The 27,691-nt window shown below is 37.3% G+C and overlaps 1 protein-coding gene across 1 annotated transcript; it reads left to right on the plus strand.

The window, feature by feature from the left end:
- Positions 1 to 8,052: 8,052 nt before the first annotated feature.
- On the plus strand, positions 8,053 to 27,186 carry PROK2 (prokineticin 2). The gene is given in 4 exon segments (XM_043978017.1): positions 8,053 to 8,165; positions 12,183 to 12,308; positions 25,920 to 25,946; positions 25,948 to 27,186. Coding segments are annotated over 4 exon segments (339 nt in total). The 5' UTR covers positions 8,053 to 8,057; the 3' UTR covers positions 26,026 to 27,186.
- The last annotated feature ends 505 nt before the right edge of the window (positions 27,187 to 27,691 follow it).

A 27,691-nucleotide genomic window follows, 5' to 3' on the forward strand; every position in this document is an offset into this window, starting at 1 on the left:
ACCAGTTGCTTAGGGGTTTGTTTGGATGTGATATTCACATGGTATAATAATTTTGTGTGCTTTGTATTTATAATATACATGAATATATACTACATTTATAAACATATGCATAGTATAAAATTATTATACCATGTGAATGTCATGATATAGATGAATATGCAATGACATGCAAAGATAAAGCAAATGCTAGTATCAATTGCTTTATATGAGGTCTTTACATTTTTAACATCAAGTAAAATAAATCAATTATTAATTGCCTATAATGTGGAGACAAAGGAAAATGCAAATATATTTAGCCCTTTGAGATCTCTTGCCAATCAAAGACAAAACTCTAAAGATGTGAAGAAAGTAAAATAATGAATATTTCTGTATTCAAAGAAAGATGACAAATGAAATAATTTCTTAAATTACATTTTGTATTAGATAGAGGATATGTGGGATATACATGGAGGGCTGGTCTCAGAGTCAGGAAAACCTTCATCATATCCTGGCTATGTGGGCCTAGACAAGTTATTTGATCTTTTAGTATTCCAGGTAAATCTTTGAAGAAGATGTTTTAAGTGGGTTGCTGATCAGCATCTGTGTGTAGACACTCTTTCCCAAAATAAAATCTTTAGTCCAGAGACCATTCCCTACTCAAATAATCATTTGTAATACAAAATAACAGATTCAATCAATTGATCACTTAGCATTGTTGTTTTCTTTTGAGAAAAACATTTGATCTACAATTTGAGAGAAATCTTTATGGATAAAATGATGAAGCACACTGCTGATTTGCATGACAATCTTACTTCTGAATAAAGCACACAATACCTAAACTTTGGAGAATTAAGGTCCATGCTGAATGCAAAAAAAAAGAAAAACTAAGTAAATTCAGGATTATGGTTATTAAAAGCCTAATCTTTCAGAATCCAAAGTTCTTCCTGGTTCCTCATTTTACATGCATTTAGCTAATTTTTTTTATAAGAATGATATGTCTTGAATTCAGGTCGTTCTATTATTTTAAACTACGTAAACTTTATTGTACATTAACACTTGAATAGACCGAATAATGTTTGAGTGCCTACACATAGATAATTAGCTTTCACATTGAAGCCTAATGATTCTTTTTTTAAAGGAGCAGCCAAGGGCATTGAAACAGATAAAAATAGGTATCTCATTTAGAATTATAAAAGCAAATGGAATCTTTTAGATGTCACATTTAAAATATGGTTATTAGTTTGGAATGATCTTCTAGACTCCTGATATCACAGTTTGTGGAAAAAAGAAAAGATACTATTAATGGCGTAAAGTGAAAAGAGTAGAGAAATAAGCAAAGTTTCCATTTTACTTTTACCTAGGTAATGAAAAGCATTTACGCAAAGATAAATGAAGTTTAACTATGAAATGTTGGCGCCTACATACAATTCTATAATTATTACAAATCCTATGAAGCAATATTGTGAAAGGTACATTTTCGAATAAACCAGCATCCCTTTAAAAGTCATTGTAGTTTATAAAAACTATGATCAAAAGTGTGTTTTATGTGTAGAAAAAAAGAGGGAGAAGCTAAGCTAATATTGCAATTAAAATATGCCAGTCTTACTTTTTCTACAAATATAAATGTGAGATTATTAGGTTTTTCAGGAAAATGTTCTCTCATATATTTAAAAAATTCAGAGAAAATGCATAATTTTCATGGAAGGAAGGCTGAAAGTTGAAAAATGCAGTAGAATTAATTTATATTAATTTTAATAGCAGTTTAAAGTGATTTTAAAGATCTGAGTTCTTTTCCCAATAGAACTTTACATTCTGAAACAAAGAAATAGTGCCAAATGCAAAAAGAAAGGTAATTGGATTCCAAAAAGCATATTAGATTATTTGAGTTAGCCAATAAATACTTATTGAGCACCCACTATGTGCTAAGTACTGAGGATAAAAACAGGAAAAAGAAAGACTATCTCTGCCCTCAAGGAGCTTGCAATCTAATGGGGGAAGGCAACATAAAAAAGGAAGCTTAACATCTGGGGAGTAGGGAGGAAGGATGTCAGGGGAAGGAGGTACCTGGCACTAAGGCACCTAGGCAATGCAGTGAATAGTTCACCAATCCTGGAGTCAAAAAGATTCATCTTTCTGAGCTCAAATCTGATCTCAGACTCTTACTAGCTGTGCTACCTTGGGCAAGTCACTTAACCCTGTTTGTCTCCACCTCCTCATCTGTAAAATGAGCTGCAGAAGGAAATGGCAAACCATTCAAGTATCTTTGCCAAGAAAATACTCAAAGGGGTCATGGATAGTTGGATACAACTTAACAAGTACAAGGAAGAGAAGCTGATGGGAAATCAGATGAGTAGGCTGGGAGATCTCTTTAAAAGGAAGCTTTGGGAGTTTTTTGCTCCATCTCCAGCCCTAAAATCAGGTCATCTCTATGGCAAGGTCTCCTGATGTTAATAATAACATCACTGGTAATGTAAAGCACTTTACATATATAATCTCATTTGGTCTTCACAACAACCCAGTGAGGTAGGTGCTATTATTATCCCCATTTTAAAGATGAGTAAAGTGAAACAGATAAAAATTAAGTGACTTGCCCAAGGTCACACAGAAGCAGTATTTCTGCCTCCAGATCCAACATTCTTCAATACAACCTTCACAGGTACAAGAATCTTGTCAAGAGGTATAGGAAGCATTTAGTAAATATGTGATCCTGTCGAAATCAATAAAGTTCCTTATTTCTTGTGTATATGTATAATGTAACCTCTAGAATTTCCTTTTATATTACATAGGGTGTAGGGAAAATATTTTCTTATATGTACATCCATGATGAACTCTAAAATTTATTTTGTTATATTGAATGGGTAGTTTATGCAGCTAGATGACTCAGTGGAGAGAATGCTTGGCCTGGAGTCAGGAAGACCTAAACTCAAACCCTGCCTCATCCATTAGCTATATGACCCTGGAAAAGTCACTTAACCAGTGTTCACCTTAATTTATTGGAGAAGGAAATGGCAAATCACTCTAGCATTTGTGCCAAGAAATTCCCATAGAAAGCACAGGGTCAGGGCAGCTAGGTGGCACAGTGGCTAAAGCAGAGGCCCTGGATTCAGGAGGACCTGAGTTCAAATCCAGCCTCAGACACTTGACACTTACTAGCTGTGTGACCCTGGGGAAGTCACTTAACCCTCATTGCTCTGCAAAACAAAACAAAAAACCCCAAAACAAAACAAAAACCAAACAAACAAACAAACAAAAAACCCAGAAAGCACAGGGTCACAAAAAGTAGGACATGAATGAATAATAGCTAGAGGTTTAGTGAAATCTAAAGGTATGGACCTAAAAAGCCTGGAAATAGCTCATCTATGGTCAAATTCTTAGTTGCATATTATTCATCTAAATATTTTTACCAAAATACAGTTCATTTTCAGGTGATCTACAATGTGGAATATAATGTGTAATCAACATTGTTGTTGTTCTCGTATGTCTTTCATTCTCTCTCTCTCTCTCTCTCTCTCTCTCTCTCTCTCTCTCTCTCTCTTATTGAGGGGCAATGAGGGTTAAGTGACATGCCCAGGGTCACACAGCTAGAAAGTGTCAAGTATCTGAGGCTAGATTTGAATTCAGGTCCTCCTGAATCCAGGGCTAGTGCTTTATCCACTGTGCCACCTAGCCTCCCCCATGTCTTTCATTCTCAAAGAGAACCAATGACATTATGGGTGATGACTTGCCCATGAATTGGATGAACTGGATATGTGTCTGAGCTTTGAAATATCATCGGCCTCAGCCTCTCCTCCAGTGACAACAAAGTCTGGTGGCAAGAAAGACAAGGGTCATGATGATCAGTGTTGGCCCAGGATGCAGTGGGTGACCTTTCCCTGGTCTCATTTTGTCTGAGGCCATGCCCTTTCAATTATCTGTGATAATAATAGTATGCACTTTCTAGAGTTGTTGTGAAAGAGGTTCCTTGCAAAACTTCCAGAGTTGTATAAATGCAAGCAACCCATGCCAAGGAGAGAGGAGATGTAAGATACAGAAAAGAATAATGAAAGAAAAGGTCAGAGGCAATCATTCATTATTTAATGAGTGTATCCGATGTTTATAGTACACACAAAAATTGACAGGCTCTCATCTTTCTTCCCATGATGAGTCTGTGATAGATCTGGGGAGGGCCAAGATATAATAAGATAATCTGTGAGCAAAGCCTAAATACAAAGAAAAATACAAGCAGACAAAGAAGGGTGGAATTAATGTAAAGCGAAATTGACAGGAACCTCAGGAAAAAAGGCCTGGAAGGAGTAGAACTTGGATCATCTCTACTCTGTCAAATTTCCTTGATTCCTCCATGTTAAGACACCCCAATCTTGGGGAAAGTTTCCAGTTCATTGAAACATACATTTCTTCTGTTCATTATCTCCTGAACTGACAAGTTATTTTAAGTAATTCTTTTGTATGTCTTATTTGCCTTCCTTTCAGTCCCAAATGAGTCAAACTATAGCATTGCCCTATTCAATAATAATAATAATAACAGCCAAAGTTTATGTAGTGCTAAGCACTTTACAACTATTATTTCATGTCATCCTTACAACAACTCTGGTAGGTAAGTGCCATTATTATCCCCATTCTGCGGACAAGAAGACTGAGGCAAACAGAAAGCTAAATGATTTTTGCAAAGTCATACAACTAGTATCTGAAAAAAAAAATTGAACTCAGGTCTTCCTGACTCCGGGCCTAGCCCTCTCACAAATGTTCCACTTAGCTGCCTATTTCATTAATTTATCATGATTCTTAATATTTGGCTTATTTTATTCAACTGTCCTTACTGGTTCCTTTAACCTCTTCCTATTTTAGAAAGTTTGATTTCTTTCAAAGCATTATTTCTAACTTTGTTATGAAAGCTAAGTTTTATTAAGTACATTGCTAGTGTTCAGTTTTGAGTCCTTCACAGATTTCCATATTAAGTCTTTTGTCATTCCCAGAAAGAACACTCTTACATGATCTTAAAGGGTTTTATCCAGGCCCTGTTTCATTAATCATGCCATCTGACTGATTTTTTCCCCTTCTCCACTCTTGGATCCATAAAATCTATAAAATTTCCCATACTTACCATAAGTGTCCCACTTCTGTTCTGCTATTCGAATATTCTCATAAAGTCTTCAATTTGAACCTCCCTCTAAAAAGAGGCTCAATTCCATTCTACCCTGAAGGAGTAAAATAATGGAAAAGACAGGGAGGAAATGGGTAAAAATGAAATGGAACTCAATAATCTCATCTAAAACTATTTTAGAGGTTTTTTTTTTCTTGATTTATTAGAGCAGGTGGAATAGTAGATGGAATGCTGGACTCCAGGAACCAGACACTTAATAGTTGTATAAACTGGGCAAATCACCCTCTCTTTTCCTGAGTTTACTCATATAAAATAAGATAGTGGATTCAACGACCTCTGAGGTCCTTTCCAATTCTAATGTATGATCTTATGGTTAACAAATAATTTGTTTAAATTCAACCACTCTTTAAAACTTACATTGGTGTAGTCACAATCTGTATACCACACTTAGTAAACCATATAGCTAGTATTCAATAATAATGAATATGAAGCAGACTATTCTAAAGGAATGGTGAAAAGAGTTATACATGTTTTTTACATTCACATTGCATCCTTTCCTCAACAGTACTGGCAGTGAGGCTGGAAAACTAGACTCTTCCATAATTCCATCACTTGTCACTTTTTCCATTTATTCTCTGATGGAGTTCAATTTTAAACACTTTTTTTATAACTTGCAAGATTCCTTTTTTCCTTCCATGTTTAAAGCTGTATCTACAAGATGCTAAAACATTTGGAGAAAGAGTAAAATATTATGATACATACAAATATCCAACCAACTGTTACACATTCAGTGACTGCACTTCCACTTTTAATATGAATATTTGATGATGAGAAACAGTCTTAGTGTGGCTTCTCCTGGAGAAGTCCTTAATTTGATCATCCACAGCAGATATGAAAGGAGCAACAGGTGCTGACAGTTCTTTATCATAAATGTCTCAACCAAAAACTTCACTTAAAATGATAAGGTTTCTCATGCTTGCTCTCTGAAGTAGGTAGTGTAAATTTCACTAACTGCTTTTCAGATGAGAAAACTTCTTTTTTAATCAAGAAAAATGTTAATGAAATGAAAAATTAGCATGCTCTCAGGGGAATTTCTGCTACATCTTTTTTTTTTTTTTTTTTTTTTTTTTTTTTTTTTTTTTTGGTGAGGCAATTGGTGCTAAGTGACTTGCCCAGGGTTACACAGCCAGCGAGTGTTAAGTGTCTGAGGCTGGATCTGAACCCAGGTCCTTCTGAATCCAGGGTCAGCGCTCTAGCCACTGTGCCACCCAGCCACCCCTCTGCTACATCTTTTAAAACATAATCTTTGTATTTTGGAATTTAAAAAGATTGAAAGAAAAAAGAAAACTAAGAAATTAACAAAGAAAAATTAGTGGAAATAGGCAGTGTGGAGAAAGCAATGGATTTGGAGTTGAAGGGCCTAAGTTCAAATTCAGATTCTGCCAACTGATAACTCTAATGCCTAGGACAAGTCATTTAACCAACTCATATCCACTTATGTCCTCAGCTGTAAAATGAGGGCTAGGTGACTTCTCATATTCCTTTTCATTCTGAAACTATTATCAAAAATCAATTTATACCTGACTAACAATTCAGACAAGGAACAATAGACCAGACAAGGACAGATATTTAAGGTTAAAATAATATTGGGGTGAAAATCTCCCAACATACACATTTCAGGCCTCCTGCAAGTCATTTCTATATCTATGAACCTAGGAACCTGTCATTTGACTTCTCTGGGTCTGTTCTCATATCTAAAAGATGTGGGGAGGGACCTATGTGCTATACAAGATCTTCTAGTTTCAAATCTATGACTGACATGAGGTCACGGGGGATGAATCTGGTAACAATGCCAATGTTACCAATATTTCTCTAAGTTCCCTCAGTGATAGTTAATTGCTTGGAGCTGAGGTGGGGAAAACCTAAATTGAGGGAAAAAATGCATACAAGTAACTCTCAAAGTGGAGGAAAAAAGCAGAGAAGAGAATCAGAAAACAGAGGAAAGGTGGAAGAAATGTCAGAAGACACAAGTCGAAAGGAAGGGGCAATAAGGAAAGAGAAGAGAAACAGATCTTCTCTGAGGGTCTTGAGATGTGTGTATGACCGGGTGAAAGGGAAGACTACAGCTCTTCTAAGTTTTATCGTGTGAAAATGGATGCTTGGAAGGTGAGGAAGAAAATCCTCTAGTGATGGTTTTCTCAGAAGCATCTAACGTCTCATCCCTGGAGCATGTGGGCAGGTCTGTTGTGTATAGTGTCTAGTCCTTGGACTGTGTGCATGGAGGTGTGTGTGTGTGTGTGTGTGTGTGTTGCGCCTCATCCCTAGATTCCGTGTGTGCACCCATGACTGTGTACAGCCCCTCGTCCCTACACGCCTATGTGTGTACATGTGAGTGTGTGCACCGCCCCTCGTCCCTAGACTACGTGTGTGTACGCCTGTGAGTGTGTCTGCAACCCTTGTCCCTGGACTCCGTGTGTGCGCGCGTGAGCCACGGCCTCTTTACGCGCGTCGCGGGCGGGAGGGCGCAGCAGTGACTCATGGTGGGGCTCGCGGAGCGGCCCCGGGCTCTTTATAACGGCTCGGCTCCGGAGGATGCTCCGGGGAGCCGCCCAGGCAGCTGGGCTCTCCTCTCCGCCTCTCGCCTTCACCGCGGGCGCTTCTAGTTGCCTCCTCTCTCAGCCCCTCCTTCCCCCAGTCCCTCGTCTCCCTCGCGCTTCAGACTCGCCCCAACGGTCCCGACGGTGCAGACGGTCCTGGGGCTCCCGTCTGCGCGCCCCTTCCCCTCCCGTCTGGGCGCCCGTCCCGCCCGTTCCCCGCCGGTGCAGCCGGTCCCCGCCACCTTGTGCGCCCGAAGTCCCCTGACCTGCCCCCTGCAGTGCCCAGTGCCCTCCCGCCCGCACTCCCGCCCGCTCCCAGCTTCCTCCGCCCGCTCCGCCTCGGTTCGGCTCGGCTCTTTGCCCGCTCCCCAGAGGGCGCCATGAGGACCCCGCGCCGCGCCCCGTCCTCTCCACTGCTGCTGCTGCTCCTGCTGCTCGGGCTGCTGCTGCTCCTGCCGCCCTCGGGCGACACCGCTGTCATCACTGGGGTAAGAAGCGCCCGCCAGTCTACACCTGCCCCAGCCCCACCCTGCCCTGCTCCACCCCCTCCCAGAGGGAGCTGGTAGCACCCAGAACCCTGGGCTCGGCTTGGAGGGTCGGAGGGAAAGCAGGCAGTGTCCGTCGGTCAAATTCAATTGCGAAAGGAAAGTTGTCTCTTGGCCCGTGGTTCCCGTAGCCGTCTGGGTGTCCGCGGCTGCCAGGGCTGGGGCCGGGAGAGTCGTGGCAGTTTGGGGGCGCGAGGCTTCAATAGGACCGGGGTGGGGCAAGAGCAAGGGAGAGGTCTGCGCCCCTGTCTTGGGTTCTGACACTGCGCGGGGTCCCTCCAAGAGGGACCTAGTGCGTCCTCGAGCTTGGCTCCTGCAGATGTCTGACTCCCAGAGCAGGGAAGCGACACCTTTCCTCTTGCCCCCAGAGTTTGCCAACCTCTCGCTCGATTTTGGTGTCCCTGGTTTTCCTTCCCATTTCCCCCATTATTTTTGCTCCTTATCCATATCCCCTGTTCCCAAATAAAAATGCAGAGGTCCGCTCTCCAACCTGAGTATGAGTAGCAGCAGAATCGGGGCTGAGCGAAACGGGATGGAGGGACTTTGTTCTGTTCTCATTGTGCAGTTTTTAAATGCATTTGTGTACATTTCTTTGCGGATACCGCTCTTCTTTTTGAGGTTAGCTTTGAAAATGTTTTCCACTGCCGAGTCTTGATAAATTAACGTGAAAACAAGAGACTACGGTCCCTAACTCTTGGGTTTCTTTTCTTTCTGGTGGTTTTGCTTAACTGATTTTTAAATATCTTTATTCTGAATTTCACAAGCACCGAATAAAAGGAGTATTTCCATATACAAAACAGAGCAGATAATGAGAACTGTACGTGAAACCGCAAATCTCTATTCCATTACTTAGTTCTTCAGGGAAATTATGGAGTGATGTTTTCTTCTTCCCTTCCCTCCCCCCCCCCCAAACAAAACAAAACACATAAATATTGTTTAAACTTAGAAAAGATGACCAGAAGTCCTCGCTTTTTTTCTTGAAAAACCGGGGTAACTTTTTTCTCTTATGTTGTGTTAAACATTTTGTCTTCACTAGAAAAAAATTAAGTAACAAAATACCATTACCAAGTTTAAGTTTTTGTACAGTTCATTTTCCATTTGGAAAACCATAATTCTCAAAATTTTAATCTCAGTCATAAATTGTTTTATACACTAGTTAAAATACTCAAATAATTAAAATTGTTCATTTCACTAATTAGAAGAGTTTGTGTTTTTAAAAACGGAGAACAACGGGAGCATAATATGTACCTCGAAAATAAGATGCTTGTATATCAGAATGATTTAAAATTTTTTTCCAATGCTTCTGTATTTACAATAATTCAAAAAGAAGACCCTCTACAGTAATTACTTCTTTGCTAATAAAAACATGCCCCTGACTCCCCTTTAGTCAGAAAATTACTGTCAATAAGTTACTTAAGTTTATGAAGTTTTGGATCTTGAGGGGAAGGGTGTTGCTACTTAATTTTAACTTTCTCACAGAAACTTTTTAAAGTTTGAGCCTAAGATACTGTTGCAATATCAGTAGATACAAAGTGTCCCAGAAGTCTTTGTGCAGTTTTAAGCTTGGATTTCTGTGGCATTCTGTTTATTCCAACCTCCTCACACTTTGTCATTTGAAAGAATGTTAGTAGGTTAAGAACAAAAGACATTAGAGAATATAAGAATCAGCATATAAGAATATATATAAATATGCTTTCCATGAAGCAGAACATTATCATTTTAATAAGTAAAAAATACTTTCATAAGTTATTATACATTTTAGAGAAACCTTATTTTCCTGTATTTTTTTAAAATTAATTTTGTGTTACTGATTAGCAAAGGAGAATTTATATTTTTGTTTTCCTGATAGAAAAATCTGAATGAAAACTGGAAAAGTTGGTCAATTACCTGGCAATGTTGTCTTGAAGTGTCAGACATCCAAATTGTCAGTGGTGGGTTGGTTTTTTATTTGTATTTTTGTTTGGTTTTTTTTTTGTCTTTATTTGAATTTTGTTTGTTCTGTGACAAAGCCAATAAAGTTTCAGGGATAAAGATTTAGCACATGTTTAAACACAAAAATTACAGTACTTGCTGTTAAATATTTTTATTTTACATAGACATAATTAGAAAGTGATGGATCTATTCATACAGATTTAAGTAATTATTGTATGAAAATGAATTTCTGAAAAAATAAAACCTGTACATGTATGATATCAAACATACAGATGAAAAGTTAAATATTTGTGAAATGTTTGGATAATTTTTCTTCATAACTCCAAACACAGGGATAATCGACATAAAAAAGGCTTCCATTTTCTCATATCTGTTTGGTTTTAGACAGACATCATAACCACTAGAACTTAAAAGTTGGTCACTTTGAAGAACAAATCATTGTAGCATTACAATAAGTTTGCCTTTACTTTGAGAAATATGGCTACTATATAGGCTGAGAAATTTGAAGAACAACATTAGCCATTTCAGGTAAAACACATGTTATGATTTAAAATAAATTAGAGACTTAGCTGTTATCTCAGTCATGTTGAGGTATAATATAGGATGAACTCATAATTTGAGGTCTATTACACATGTGAAAATGTATTGTACATCTTTCATATTTTCTATTTTTAAAGTGAATTTTCTAACATACTTTTATTAATTATATTTTCATATTTAATGGATGTATTGATATCCTTCATGTCATTTTTGTTGTATCTTAATTTAATTTTGTGTTAAGATTTAATTTTTATATTAGGATGATGCAACTGTAGGAAACAGTATTTAGGATTCCATGTCAGAATCAATTACCTTTAGTTATCTGATTCTTTTAAAAAAAAATTTTTTTTGGTGAGACAATTGGGGTTAAGTGACTTGCCCAAGGTCACACAGCTAGTAAGTGTTAAGTGTCTGAGGCCAGATTTGAACTCAGGTCCTCCTGACTCCAGGGCCAGCACTCTATCCATTGTGCCACCTAGCTGCCACTATCTGATTCTTTAGATAAGGTAGGATGAAAGCACCTATTGGTTTTACCATCTTATATAGCTCCTAATTGAATGATTGTGGTAACATATAAATAAAGATATTCTTCCAAACCAAAATCTTCCTTCTTAAAACTTAATACTTACAAACCTGGAGCAGTAATTGTTTCTAATTAATAAGAGTCTTGTTATGATCATACCAGCTTCTATAAAGGTTATATTATATAGAGAAATTGTAAATGTGAAAGAACTAAGATAATTGCATAAGAAAAATCAAGGGGCAGAAACTAATTTGGGAAAAAATGAGCACTTTTAAAGTTCATGTTGGTGAATTTCTGCATGTCTAGCTTTCTACACTACTTTTATAGACTTTAAAAATCCTTTAAAACTCAGCCCTAAGATATTCTGCAGTTAATAGTCATAAAATCTTGTTATTCAATTTATAGTTCATAATGGCCTTGTATGGTGTAAGAATAATACATATGGTAGTTCTTCAGTTCATGGGCAAATCAACCATAAAATGCTAGAAATAGAGAGCTGATTTTACATCTTACATTTGAGATGTTAATAAACAGGGACAGTGTTTAGCTCTTTTTGAAATAGTGTATCTAATTGAATACACACACATATGAACATGTAACTATATATTCATAGCATTATTATAGCACATAAAGGTTTGCAATGCACTTTATATAGATTATCTTGTTTGATCCTCAGCAGAACCCTGTGAGATGGGTGCCATGATTATCCCCATTTTATAGTTGGGGGAAACTGAGGCTGATAGAGATTAGGGACTTGCCCAGGGTCACCTAGCCACATATCAGAGGCAGGATTTGAATTTCCATCTGTCTGACTCTCAAGAGTTATCACAAATCAAGAAACATTTGTTAAGCATTCCCAAAGTGCCCGTCTCTGTGCTGGTCATATCATTTGATCACATTTCTAGATTTTCTTAAAGAGTGGAATGTCCTTTTCCTAATTGATTCCATTTATTTCTGACTTTCAGGCTTGTGACAAGGACCCCCAATGTGGGGGTGGCATGTGCTGTGCTGTTAGTATTTGGATCAGAAGCCTCCGGATGTGTACACCGATGGGCAACATGGGAGACAGCTGCCATCCATTGACTCGGAAAGTTAGTATTTCACTACCATCATTCTTATATGTTGGTATAATTGATGGGGGGAATGAATAGTGGCATAAGATATGAAGGCATGAGTAATATGGCTCACAAATGGAGCTTGGAGAACAACATTGGAAATTTGACATTTTGGGCCATTCTATTCATGTTTCAGTTCAGACATGGAAGTAAAGATAGGGTAGACAATGTACCCTTTGGGAGAAGGGCTTCATTGGGATTCTGATTAAGCTAAAGCCACAAATTTCATAGTATGGGGGAAGGGGACAAAATAAAATAGAAATCTGTTTTTGCTGTATGTGAAATCACCCTAACATTATACAGGGGAAAATTTATTTTAGGTATACAATCCATAATATTATACCTTAATGTATGCCTCTTTAGAAAACTAGGTATGTCTAAATACTGAAAAATCTTCATGTCATTCTTATTCATAGTGCACAGAAAAATGTGCTCTTATTTTTCTAGGTTGACACAAATATTTATTGTTTCACTCAGTTTTAAAAACAATTTATTTTTTATTTTAATTTCGATTAATGATTTATTTATTCTACCATTTTATGTAATTTATCAATGATACATTTTGATTTTACACCATAATCATTTCCCAGTGATGGAAAGTAATATATTAGCATTCCCTTTTTACTTGCCTTGTAACAGAAAGGCAGTTAAACAGCCATATCTAACCTCATATGCAAATCTGTAATCTCTCATCTCTATGGAGAGGAAATAAGTATATTTCATCTTTTTTTCTCCTTCCTGGACCAAGATTGAACATTACTTGGTCAGGGTTCAACTGTCTCTCATTATTACAGAAAGAAAAAAAAAACACAGATAGGTGTCATTTAAAAAATAGACACTATTTTCACATTTTAAATCTTGATTGAATATTATTTTTTAAAATTTGAACTCTTTGTTCAAAATGTAAAGGAAAACATTTTCACATGTGGTTTAAGGTTAAAACTGTAACACAGCCAAGCCATTTTACCATCTTTCCTGTACTCCATGGTTACAGAGAAAAATTAATGTTGCTGCTCTTCAGAGGGAATTTTAATGTAATAAATTTTGACCAGTTGGCTTGGTTTTAGTTCTCTGGCCCTATATTAAATAATATAACTTGGGAGTGTACATGAACAGCTGAGCATGGACTTGGCCCTTCAGCTTTTCCATAGCTTCACTGAGATGTGTTTCTTGTTATGGTTAAGTTGTTCCCCCACACCCTTGTACCATGCAACCTTCCTTGCAGCTCTCAATAGATGTCCCTACCAGCACAGTGGTAGGAATAAATTTTACCATGTTCATATTTGGTTCTTGTAAAAGAGAGGAGATTCAAGTCTTAGTCATCTATTTCAGTGCCAGACTTATGGGGAGGAAGGTCAAGGTACTACTACCATCATTAGCATTTTGTTAAGGTTCTCAATCAGTAGTTTGGAAATGAATCATGTTTGTAAGTTTGTATCATTTGTTCAGATGAGAACAGTTTGTTCTTTTAGTTTTTATATAGTCTCTGAAAAATGTTTTGCTCTACATAGGATATTATAAACAAACTAACAAATGGCCTTTACAAAATAGGACTAAGGCTGATTACATGATTTCCAAACAATGAACTGAAAGAGTAAAAAAAATGTCAATTCATTTTCATTTTACTTAATGAAGGCAAAAGAAAAAGTTATGCTATAATTTAAAAAAAAAAAGCTAAAAACTGAATTTAGCCACGCTGCCTTGTAAGAGTTTACTATGTGGTGTGATTATTACCGTGTCATTCTTTAGCTGATTCCTCTGAATCTTGGTTGTCTCAGTTCTCCACTTGATTAGATACGACCTGCAGAATTGTATTTAGTTCTGGGTGCCACATTTTTAAAATAGGCGTTAATAGACTTAGGAGCAGCCAGAGGAAACAACCAGGATGGTTGAAGGGCCTCAAACCATACTGTGCTAGTGTAAGTCGAAGGGACTGGGTAATGTTTAACAAGGAGAAGGAAAGACTTAGAGGAAGACATGAAAACTGTCCTTGTTGTTTTTGAGGACAGACACATGGGAAAGATTAAACTTGTCCAACTTGGCTCCACAAGGAAGATCTAGGAGCAATGGGTAGAATGAAAACAGTATAACTAGGACAGGGCAACTGGGGCATTGACCCAGAAAGCTGATATTTAAAGGGCATTGGCAGCCCTGGAATTCCCTAAAGCATTCAGAAACACCTGGGCTTACTATCTCACTAGCAAGAATGATTCCTTGAAATAGGAAACTATCGGGGGCAGCTAGATGGCGCAATGGATAGAGCACCGGCCCTGGAGTCAGGAGTACCTGAGTTCAAATCCTGCCTCAGACATTTAACACTTACTAGCTGTGTGACCCTGGGCAAGTCACTTAACCCCAATTGCCTCACTTAAAAAAACAAAAAAAACCAAACAAACAGAAATAGGAAACTATCAGATGACCAGTTTCCTCCCCTTCCTTTGTCCTCAGGACTCATCCAAATTGAGGTCCACCACAGCCTGGCTGCACCCTGCTCTGTAACTTCATAGTGACTTCCTAGCATCAGCCTTGTAGACACATGATCCCCACTATGAGTGGCAGTAGCTGAGGGTCTTTTCTCCCCTAAGGATAAATCTCTACCAGCACTCTCTCACACCCCTCAAAAGTTTCTTGGTGGGTGCCTTTCCTTCTTCTTGCCCAGTGCATTTTCTGATGCTTGACTTTGGGTGTCAGTAATGCTAATTATAACCCTGGAGTCAGATTGGGCTTGGAGGTAAGGAAAAAATGTCCTAACATTTTGAGCTTTTCAAATAAAGAAAGGAGGTAGTAAGTCCTCCTCTTACTAGAAGTACCCAAGCCCGCAATGAATTATCACCTATGAGGTGATAATGTTGGTCAGTTATTGGTTGGATTTGATGGCCTTCCAATTCTGAGACTATATACATAAACTTCATCTTCTCTCTCTAGGCAGCAATACATTTTTCTTGTTTTTCTGCCAGTTCTAGTACTGAATTCCATAAAAAATGGCATCTGATCTTTCATTATGAGTCTTTTTACAGTCAGATTAAAGTATGTTAGACGAAGTGAACCTATTCTAGCATGTTGCCAGGATCTGCCAAGGACAGGATGTAGATTTGGAAGGTATCTATAAAGATCATTTAATCTGACTCTTTCCTTGAACATATAAAGAAAACAAAATTCCATATTGTTGGAAACTGACATTGAGAACAACTTTAAAGAGCACTCAATGAATAATAACAACAATAATCAGTGACAATTCTCTAACACTTTAATGTTTGTGCAATGCTTGACATGTTATCTAGTGTGATGGAATTAGCTGAATTAGATCTTGAAGGGCCGTTAGAGTCCATCTAGTTCCCATTTTACAGGATGCAGATCAGAAAGGTCACATAAACAGTAAGGATTAGAGGCCAGAATTCATTCTCAGGTCCTCTGATGCCAGATCCATGATTTTTTCATTTGACCCCTGACACTAACCTTTAAGGGAAGTGCAATTCAGAAACTGAGTAACCTTCTTAGAGTGATACAGGTAAGATTTTAGCCCAGTTTTCCTAACTCCAAGTCTAGCACTCTATATACTATGGGCCAAGACTCAAGTATGCCATTAAGATTGTTTTGGAGGTGAGGGGAAGAAGAAATGGACATGTGATTTCATGACTCTAAAGAAGACATCTCTATAAAAGCCAATCTAGAAGGATTCTGTAATCTGTAGTCCTAGAGAATTGTCTGGAACACAAGGATTAAATGATTTGTCCTCCAAGGACACACAGCCAGTATGTGTCAGACATGGAACCTAAAACAAGTCTGTCTGACTCTGAGGCCAACTCTGTATATACCAGACCAAATTGCTTCTCTAAAGATTTTGTGGTTGTCTTGTTGTTCAGTTATTTCATTCATGTATGACTCTTTGTGACCCCATTTGGGGTTTTCTTGTCACAGATACTGGTGTGGTTTGCCATTTCCTTCTCGAGTTCATTTTACAGATGAGAAAACCGAGGCAAACAGGGTTAAGTGACTTGCCCAGGGTCACATAGTTAGAGGCAGGATTTGAACTTAGGTTTTCCTGACTTCAGGAAACTGGTACTCTATTCACTACACCACCCAGCTGCCTTTCTCTTAAGATTAAATTCCACAATTATCTAATGGAAAAATGTATAGAGAAAATTCTGATTGATATGAAAGGTAAATACATGATGGATAGGTTGCCAGGAAACAGAAAAGTGGGACTAAATGAAAGTTATAGTTATATAAATTTCAAACTTTCTGTTTTTACATTAGTTCAGTCATTGCTTTTAAAAAGATGGAATTAAGGGTCAGACTTAAAAGAATTGATATCCAGTAAAATTTGTTTAATGCTTTTCTTTTCCTCTGAGAGACAAGTTAATCACTAACATTTTCATATTTGACATTTATATTGCAAGGCTAAACTTTACAATTAGAGATTTCATTATAATCTCATATTTTGACAATTGGTATTAAAAGGAGAAAATGTCCACTAAGCTAAAAGAATAGCTCATAGAATTTGATAGTTCTCTTTCCCAGATGAGATTGTAACGTTCTTGTAATGAATGCTATACAGGGATAGATCACCAAATTCTTTGGTTCTACAAAACTTTCATGTTAAAGTCTGATTTCTGACTGCAAAAAACCCAAAACAGTTGTAATTTGTCAGGGAAGCAAAAGGTGGTAGTGGTGGTGGTGGTGGTGGTGGTGGTGGTGGTGGTGGTGGTGGTGTGTGTGTGTGTGTGTGTGTGTGTGTGTGTGTGTGTGTGTGTGTGTGTGTGTGTATGTGGGGGGGCGGGGTCCTTAGGTATTCCTCTTTAAAAGATTTCACCTCTTGAACACAATGCAATTAGAATATAATAGTCTTTTATTGAACGCTAGAGAAAGTGACCTCAAGGGGAGAAAATGGCTTAGAGACCACATGATTCTCTGAGCCTTTATAGAGGATGGATGGTGGGGGTTTGGATGGGGTGACCACCTGATTGTGGAAAGTTCCCTTTGGGAGTGGGGAAATCTTCCTGAGAATCAGAGGAATTTTCTTTTGGAATGATAGTCCTGACCTCTGGAGTTATTTCTGCCTCCATGCCCAACTGACTTTCTGGCTATTGAATTGAATCTCCTCCTACTTCTTAGGTGTATCTATCCTTATAGTTAGTTGGCTAGTTTAAACTTTCATAGTCCCAACCCCCAGGTCTTGCTCAAACTACAGTCAGCTGATAAAAACTACCAAGGTCCCTACCACCACTGATACTGTAAATTTATTCCCTTTTCATGGATACTCTGTCTTCTTTAAGTTTTCATGACTCTACTTTCTACTTGGTCTCCACTCTGTCTGACTACTCCTTAACCTCCGTAAGTGGTTCTTCATCCAGGTCATACCCAATCCCAGGTGTCTGTCCTACAAGACTAACCTGGGACCTTTTTTCCTCTCTCTCTGTATTCTGTGACTCGGTGATTCATCAGCTCCCATGGGTTAAGTTATCTCTATACAGATAATTCCCACATCTGTGTATCCAGGCCTAACTTCTCTCCTAAACTGTAAACTGGATGTATTATACGCATCTCAGATTCAACATGTTCAAAGCAGAACTCATTATCTTCTCCACAAAATCTTCCTGTCTTCCTGATTTCCTTGTTCAAGTTAAGGCCACTACTATCTTTTTAGCCACCCAAGTCTAAGCCTTGGTATTATTCTCACTCATATTCACCCCACAAAACTAATTTGTTGTGAAGCCTTGTTCCTATCATCAGAATATCTTTTACATGAATGTCCTTCTCTCTGGTCACACAACCCTTACAATAGTCCAGACTCTTATTGCTTTACACCTTGACCTTGATACCTTTTGTGATGATTAAGAAATTGAGGACATAATTTCTGGATAATTTAGTCATTTTATTAATAAGACCAGCAGGTTCTTAACAAAAGAGCAAAGACAATCATGGCAATGATGGTTTTAATAGTTTATATATATATCCTTCTAAACAGTAGGTGGTCAATGGGACTCAGAGTGACCTACAGAGAAATTATCTCTACACAGACCACCCCTAGATATACTAGACCACTCCCAGCCTTGGGATCTGTCTCCATCCAAATTTGAGTGGCATACAATGAGTTTCCCTACCCAAGATTAAATTATTTGTCATTAATAATAATTTCTCATGACTGTAATAGCCTTCCAATTCTAGTCTCCCTGACTTGTCTGTTTCCACACTGGTCCATCCTCCAATCAGCTGCCGAAATGATTTTTCTAAAACATAAATTGTGCCATATCACTCTATTACTCAATAAATTCTAGTGTCTCCAATTGCTGATTTTCCTGGCTTCCTTCAAGATTCAATTAAAATCTCACCTCACAAAAGGCCTTTTCCTATCATCAGAGTTTACATGTTAATAAGAGATTGGCTACCTTATTCCCATTCAAATTAGACATGTGAAGGGGTTGAGTTTCAATTTGAAAGTCTTGTATGCATAGTGTTTTTCTTTATTATGTTTGATTTTCCAAGTGAACATTTTTCTTCCTTTGTAAACATTCACTTTTGAATTAGCTTCACTTATTTTTTCCATTTGTTTAACAGACGCTTTTTTAATGCCTGCTGTGAGCAGGGTATTGTGCTAAGTCCTACAAAGCTCCAAAGATAAATAAGATATGATCTCTGCTTTTCAGGAGTTGTCATCTATTAGTGGAGAGAGTGTGTACATAAATAACCAGATTGCTACAAGGATTCATGATTTCATTGGTATAACCCTTCAGTTCTCCGTAGGGTCTCCTTGTCAGTTGCTTGCTATACTATCAAAGAAAATGTGGCAAGTGCATAAGATAAGTAACTAAAGGAGGATTTTACTTTTGCCTGGCTTCAAAAAATGTGTGGGCCATGGAGTACAACCAAAAGTCCAATTTGAATGGTGCTTAGTGTATATGGTATAGAGTAATGGATTATAAAGCTGGAAAGAGATTGGAGACAACTGTAGTGGGCCCTGAATGGGAAGCTGAGGAGTTTGGACTTTATTTGCTAAGCAGTAAGGAGTCATTGAAGATTTTTGAACAGTAGAGTCATGTGGTAAGACAAAGATATTGACAGATTAACTCAAAAGTCCATTCAGCTGCTAGTCATATTCTGCATAAAATTCATTTTCACTGCTGTGATTTTCTGCTTGAACTAAATGATTAGGCCAATATCTTTTCTATGTTGTGGATTCCCCCATGAAATCTTTTTACTGTTCAAAGACTCATTTTATTTAACCATAACAGTGGGTAGGGACTGAATCTATGATTTCTTTGTATAGGAATTCCAGGTAAGGAAACTTCCTATGTAAATACTGTAAAAGTTTGATCACTACTCTGAAATTTACCATCTTAGAGACTTACCTAGCATAGGAAGAGGTTAAGTCATTTCCTGGTGTTGCTGCCGATATGGGTCATAACCAAGACTTAAATCAAGGCTTCCTAGTTTTATAGACACCTCTCCATCTGTTAAATATATTATCCGAAATGATTGCATCTGGAAAACCTCTCCCTCAATAAGGAATCCTTTCATTTGGGACTTTATTTCAGATAATTGACATTGGTAAACCCTTTAGGTAAATGTATCTTGCTGTTTAACATCTCACTTGATGTTAGTAATTAGCAAATCACTGAAAAAATTATCTCCATAACTGAATCTTAGGAGTCTTGTAATGTTTTCATGTTTGTGTGGGAGAAAACTTGTTTAAGGAGAACCTCCAAGCAATACTTTGTCCTATGAAGCCAAATGCATTTATTAAAAAAATAATATGTAGGCAGTGTTATATTTTTATGCCTTCCAGTCAGTCAGTCAGATGGACATATGGCCTGTTATAGAAAACTCTTCTCTTATTTCACTTACAGTAGTTTCATAAGCATTAGTTTAGGCAGTGAAGTGGCACAGTGTTTAGAAGGCTGTGAGCCAAGACCTGAATTTACTACTTTTTGGGGGTTGGCAATGAGGGTTAAGTGACTTGCCCAGGGTCACACAGCTAATAAGTGTCATGTGTCTGAGGTCAGATTTGAACTCAGGTCCTCCTGAATCCATGGGCCAGTGCTTTATCCACTGCACCACCTACTGCCCCTGAATTCCATTTTATCATGTTGTTCCTCTAATACCAATTTAATGTCTGTTCCTGGAGCTCCCTTTTGGTCATTGGGGATCTGGGATGTATATTAGAATTAACTCTAGACCCACCAAAAGAAGGCAGCCTGATCATCTGTATTTTTTTCAATTAAGTGGCAAACCTGTCTGATCCTTCTGAGCAGATGTTTGGAAAACCTGGCAAATTTGCCCCAACCATGGGTTCTGGGTATAAGGATAAAAAGTCAGATATCAACAAAGTATATAATGTTCAAAATAAAAATGGACAGCCATTTCCCCCGCTTAGTCTCCTGCTAGTAGAGGACTACTGGGAGAAAACTAGCATTGCTTTTGTGGTTGGTGGTTTTGGAACCTGCCTGAAAGGATATATGCAGGAGGAGAGTAATCATTCTAGCCAACCCCTTGGTCCTCTGGTGTGGTTCATTTCAACCTTAATAATAAAAAGGTTAATAATGAGAGGTCCAGCCTGTTGGACTTTTTTCGTCATGGATTTCACTCGCAACAATCATGTGAAAGAGGGTTTTGTGACAAAGCTCATTTGATGAATAAGCATTTAATAAGTAAGATTCCCATAGCGCCTTTCCTCGAAACAGTTCATGAGGATGTACAGATAACCTTGAGACCAGTGTCTACTTCTAAAAGTTTAAATATTGAGACCAAAAGAGAAAAGGAAACAAGAGGTCAGGGTTGGGGCAGTAGAGAGTAGAGATGAACTCAGGAAATAACAAACTATCTCTGATGCTATCGATTAAGTATGCCATCTGAGCAAACATGAACTGAGAAGATTTACTAAGAATTTAGTGATTATGGAAATTAAATGGCTTTGGCATGTTGTTTTTGCAACTGTTGGCACAGGTGGGTTTTATACCCTCAGCGCGTACATAGAACTTTCCCCATAAAGTTTTTATAGAAATGAAAAAGCAGGAATTTAGGGGTTCATAGTTGTTAGTATTATCTTGGTTGCTTTTCTGTGCTGAAAGTCACATCCATGTTCTTTCCTGCTTTTTAAAAAACAGAACCCCCAGGTCCCTACTACTTGAGGTCTCTTGAGATTGGATCTCTAAATGGCTTTAATGTTGTATCTCACTTCAGCATAGATTTCTCTTGTATGTATTTGGTGCATACAGATGCTATTGCCACTTCCTTCCTCACACAGGAATTAGGTACACAGATGGTAGAGAGTCCAACTGTGATAGTTCTGATATCCTTAATGAGAAATTAGATTACATTATATTAGATCAATATGAAAATGCCAGAAATATGTTTCTGGTTGTATTTAGTTTATTGTCACTCTAAAACCACTGGTTTTGGAGTCAGGAAAAACCTAGATTTCAGATGCGCCTCAGATACTATATAACCCTGAGCATATCAAATAATTTCTCTGTACCACAATTTCCTCAACTGGAAAATGAAGGGATTGGACTCAGTGGTCTCTAAGGTCCCTTTGAAATCTAAATTTATGATCCTGTGACAGCCTTAGTTGGATCTCTCCGTCTGCTGTTCATTATTTTGTTAATGAACAAAAAACCTAGTAAGATAAATTTTGTGTTGTGGTTGTAGAATTTTTAAAACAAATTGTATATTAATAACCAGTGTTCCTTGACTACTATATCTCGCCACTTGTCAAGAGAAGTAAGTATTTTCAGATTGTGTGAGTTCCCAAGACTCATTAGGCCTCCCCTTTGTGGTGTTTGTTTGCACTGGCTAAACTTTTCAAGGGAATGGTAAATGATGTTAGTTCTTTACTTTTGCCCATTTACTATTTTTTTCCAGAATAAGTGGTTTGTTTAAATGTCAGGTTGAGATGGTCTAGTCACATGCATTGTCTTCTTTTGCATTGTCTTTGACTCTTACTCTAAACCACCAGTGACGAAATACATACATCCAAGGATTTGAAATAACATCAGTAACTTAGAGTTATGTATCTCTTTGGAGTTTACATACATTATTTCATTTATCTTTACAAGTTTGTGAGGTGATAATACAAGTCTTATCATTCACAGTTTAGAGGATAGGGAACTGAGCTTTCAGAGATAAAGTGACTTAAGTCATACATAGAGGAGGAGGAAGAGGAGGAGAAGGAACAGCTAATATTTACATAGCTCTGAAGGTTCACAAACTGCTTTACAGGCTTAAAGATCAGAGTTGAGGACAAAACTATCTCGACTCCACATTCAGTGCTTTTTCTATGACACTCACCATAGTTGCCTATAGTATGGAAGCACTTATTAAGATCTAGTCAGTTTCCAGGGCTGCTAGGTTGTGCAGTGGATAAAGTAGTGGTCCTGGATTCAAGAGGACTTGAGTTCAAATTTGGCTTCAGACACTTGACACTTACTAGCTGTGTGACCCTGAGCAAGTCACCTAACCCCAATTGCCCCTGCAAAAAAAGATTTAGTCAGTTTCTTAAAAATATCATTGATATGCTTGGTCTTATCCAACACTTTCTTGGGGAATAGGAGAGGGATAGTGTGATGGCTTAGTCAGACAAATGCTTCTTAGTAAACAAGTAGTAGCACCTGAATTTGGAAAAAGGCCAAGCATATTACTCTAAAGCCATATTGACTTGATGGTCTATTGTTCTTGAAATAAGGTATGAAAATTTCTTTGTAAATTTTGAGCACCCTTTGCTTCAGTTCTTAGTAATAGTTTAATATAATTTAGGCTCTTTAAAATTTATTTTCGCCTCCCAAATATTTGAGAGGTAGCATTTAGAGAGCTAACCTAATATCCAGGAAAACCTGGGCCCCAGTCCATCCTCTGACTCTTGCTGGCTTAATGACTTGGTGTGAACTTCTTAACTTCTCATGATTCTAGGCAATTCTCTAAGACTCTGAGGTATGATGAAGACATTCATTGGTAGAGGAATGTGAATTTCCCTTTTCTTCTGCTCAAAGAATTCCTAGATCACTTGGAGTTTCCTATATTAGAAAAAATCAAAATCCTGTCTCTATTCCTTCCCCTTTTACAACCTGAGGCATGTCCTCATCAGAGAAGAGTAGCAACCATAGCTCATGCATAGGAGAATCAGTAAATGAGCAACAGATCTATAGAGGATACAAATCAAGGTGATCAGCCCAAGCCTGATCTGGTTTAGCACTGGCTTTACTACTAATTCACCTGAGACCATAGACATGTCACAAGGCTAGTTTTTCTGGACCTCAGATTTCTCCACCTGTAAAAACAAGGGGTTCATATTAAAGTCCCTTGCCAGGCCAACAATATCTATACATCTTAAATGATGTTGTCCTTTTAATATACTTTGATGTTTCAAACACTTTGCATACATTTGACCATCACAATCCTCTTGTGAGGTGAGTGCTATAAATATTACATTTTACAGATGAGTAAAGAAAAGATGAGTATTTTGCTCATAGTAACTCCTAACCCCATCCACTCTTGTTCTTTTCCCATCTACCCTTACTGCCCCCCTCTCCCATGCTAACAAACTTGGGATTCAAACCTTGGTCTCTCCCAGAGAGTTCTCTTTAGTGTTATCTCTTTTGCTTCCCCTTCAAGAAAGACAATGATGCTTATTTTAAACAAAATTTCACCAATATATTTAATATATTTCACCAATATATTTAAAAAATGTAAGTGGTAGGCAGGCACCCATACAGATAATTTGCCCTGAGGCCCAGTAATGCCTTTACGGATGGTGTAGTAACAGTTTCCTCCAGGTGAGGGAGAAGTTATAAAATAGCTACAGATGGAAGGTTGGACTACGATTTCCAGAAGACATGCAACTATTCTAGAACTCTGACCTTTCTTCTTCTCACATTTAGATATGCTTAAAGACTACAAAACACTTTCTTCAACTTAGAAGCTAAATTTGTTACCATGGAAAAAGGAAAAATAAGTTGTACATAATAGAGTTGGAGTTTCATGTACACTCTATTTTGTATGTAAGGCAGCTGGATGAATATCTGGTAAATAGAGTGCTGAGCCTAGAGTCAGCAAGACCGGAGTTCAAATACAACCTTAGACACTTACTAGTTTTGTGATTCTGGGCAATCACTTAACGTCCATCTGCCTCAGTTTCCTCATCTGTAAATAACGATAATGTAGCTCTTACCTCCCAAGGTTATTGTAAAGATAAATGAGATAATATTTTGCAAAGTGCTTTGTAAACTTTACTTGTTATAAAATGCTAGCTATGCCATATTATGTTTACATTTTGCAATGCTGTTAGGTTATAATATACCATACTATATTATGTTACATTACATTATATAATATTATACCACATCATATCATTATATTGTGTGATTATTTGATTTAGTGTCTGCTAATGTCAGAATTTTTAAAAGTTTTAAAACTAAAATGAAGCAATTCCCCCACGTTAATTCAATGCATGTGTTTTATAATTCTATCCTTTGTAGATGTGGAAGTTTTCATATGCATTTGATCATTGGTGTGCATTATTTACAACCTGATTTTTGGAGATAGATTGCTGATTGTATAAAGTTTATAATCTGCTTTTCAATTATAGAAGTTTATACTTTGATCCTTAAATGCAATGTTTTTTTTCCTTTATCTTATGTGACAATATAATAAATTCTTTTTTCTGGCATCTAGAAAAGAAAAAACCTATATTTGCCTATGCTGTGTTGATCTGGGTAGCTTAAAAAAGGATACTCTTCTCTAGTCTGTATAAAGTGATAGATTTATTTGAACCATTCAAAGATAACAAAGACAAAGATCAAGCACTTACTAGATATACTCAATCAATAGACAAGTATTTTTTTCAGAACCTGCTGGCACTTTGCTAAACACTAGAGATGTATTGGGGGAAAAAAAAACAACAGAACAATCCCAGCCCTCAAAGAGCTTATTGCATCTGGTGCTGCTAGGGCTGTATGCACATATATAATATAAATAAATGTAAGAGAATTTAAAGAGGTGCCTAGAATTTGGAGGAATTGGGAAAGGCCTCATTATGGAAAGATTTTGGAGTTGTGTTTTTGCGGGGTTTGTAATCTCAGAATTAGGGTAGGTAGGTGTCACAGTGGATAGAGTTACAGCCCTAGGGTCAAGAGGATCTGAGTTCAAATCCAGCCTCAGATACTTACTAACTGTGTGGCCCTGGGCAAGTCACTTAATCCTCTTTGCCCCCATTTCTTATCTGTAAAATAAGCGGGAGAAGGAAATGCCAAACCACTTCAGTATCTTTCCCCTCCAAAAACCAAAAAACCAGAAAGGGTGGCAAAGAGCTGGACACGATTCATTGACTAAACAACAACAAAGCTCAAAATTAAGAAAGACAAAATAATGATCTACCTGTTTCTTTAACTTGATCATATCTATTTTGATATACCTGTCATCATTTATAATTTTGGTATATATTTTGGTACACCTTGTCATCATCTATACTTTATAGATTTTCCTTTCATGTTGGTAGATTTATTAGATTCGCTCAAAAGATTAAGAAAAATATAAATTCGTTTTCTTTTCCTCCCTCAAAATTCACCTGTGACTGTGTTTTATGTTTATTTCTAGGTTCCATTTTTTGGGAAGAAGAAGCATCCACACCTGTCCTTGCCTGCCTGGGTTGGCCTGTGTACGGACTACATTTAACCGATTTCGATGTTTACCCAGGAAATAATGATCACTTTTGAAATGGAATCAGTTAAATGTGAAGAGCAACTTAATATATTTAACATTTTCCTTTTGATTGTAATGAACAGTAATATGCCAGAAAAAAGTCCTATACTTTCTCCCTTTAAAGCATCAAAAATAACTATATCTAGCCTTAAGTAATATTGTTTAGACTTGATTTGAAAATGAATGGGTTTTTTTTCATGGAGATTTCATTTTAATAGAAATGTTGAAGTAACAGTATTATGGACTAGATTTTCTTCTATGTGTTCATTGTGTCTTATAAAACTAATGTCAGAGTCTCTACTGAAAAGAAGAGAAGGAAAATTGTGATCTAGTGTAACCCAGTCAGAGAACAGTTCTAGTGTATAACTGCATCAGTTTCTGGGAGTCCCTAGGCCAGGTGGAGAAGTTGTGTCTCTCCACATGACTGTGATTCCCAGAAGTCTATGCAGGTATCCAAGAACTTTGCCAGACCTGCAGGCAAGTTGGCTTCAATTCAGAGCTATAGTAACTGTCAGGTTGAAGCTTTTTTTTTTTTAAAGATTTTCCCATTTCCTTCATCACAGTTTCTGCAATAGATAGACACGTTTTTGTTCTGTATCTCTCAAATCGCCAAATACACCAAATCCCACCTTAACTATGACCTAATCTCATGGCTCATTCTTCTCCTGATCCCTTATCACCCTACTTGGATTCCTAAGCTGGCATTTACCAAATGTTCTGGAAGAATGCCACCAAAGGTGGACAAAAGTTAGCTGGCAAAGTTAGAAACGATTTTCTAACTCCACAGCTTTCCTTCGGGAAAAGTCTCAAAAAAAAAAGGCAAAAAAGGTGTTATTACCTTCAATCGAGCTAACACCACATGTAATGAAGATGTATTGCCACTATCTGTCTGAACCAGGGAGCAGCAAGTCCTGCTATTAGAGAGATGTAAGAGCAGACAGAGTAGTGAACCAAATTATATTTTTAGTTGTCCCATAAAGCCTTTTCCCCCTCATACAGAATTTCATTTTATGATTGTGAAATTTAGATATACCATCGAATATACCATCAAAGAGGAAGAATTTATTTTAATCTGGCATAAAACTACTTACACATTTGAAATAATATGTATTAACATGCCACTTGTATTTATTTGAAACTTAAAGTTTATTGTAATGGGTTGCTCAATATCTTGTCATTTGTACCTGTATTGATATTGCTGCATAAAAATTCTGTATCAGAATAATGACAGAGTACTTGTATATCATTTGACTTTAATATTATAGTCCTTATTTTTGTCACAATGGTCTCAGTTTTTATTCCCCATAAGTGATATAATTTCTAAAGAGATCACACTCCAAATCAAATGAAGCCTAATAAGCTGGTAAAAATAGAGCTATTTAGTCTACATACATTTGAACTTATGCCAAATGAAATTGTACTAGTATATATTTCAGAAACATTCAAAAACAAGCCCGATATGCAAGTAAATGTGGCAGTGGAACTTAAGGGAAAATCATGACATGCATAAAAGGTTGTAATTAGGAATGAATTAATAGAATTTCACTGTGTATTAAGTACAATTGATTATATATAGATGCACACAAACAACATTTTTAAAGATACAAAGTCTACATAAATTCTGCAAGATCGGAGAAAAACGCAAATCGGCTGTATTGTGTGTGAAT

Source organism: Dromiciops gliroides, chromosome 1 (genome assembly GCF_019393635.1).
Source record: "Dromiciops gliroides isolate mDroGli1 chromosome 1, mDroGli1.pri, whole genome shotgun sequence".
Classification (NCBI taxonomy): Eukaryota; Metazoa; Chordata; class Mammalia; order Microbiotheria; family Microbiotheriidae; genus Dromiciops; species Dromiciops gliroides.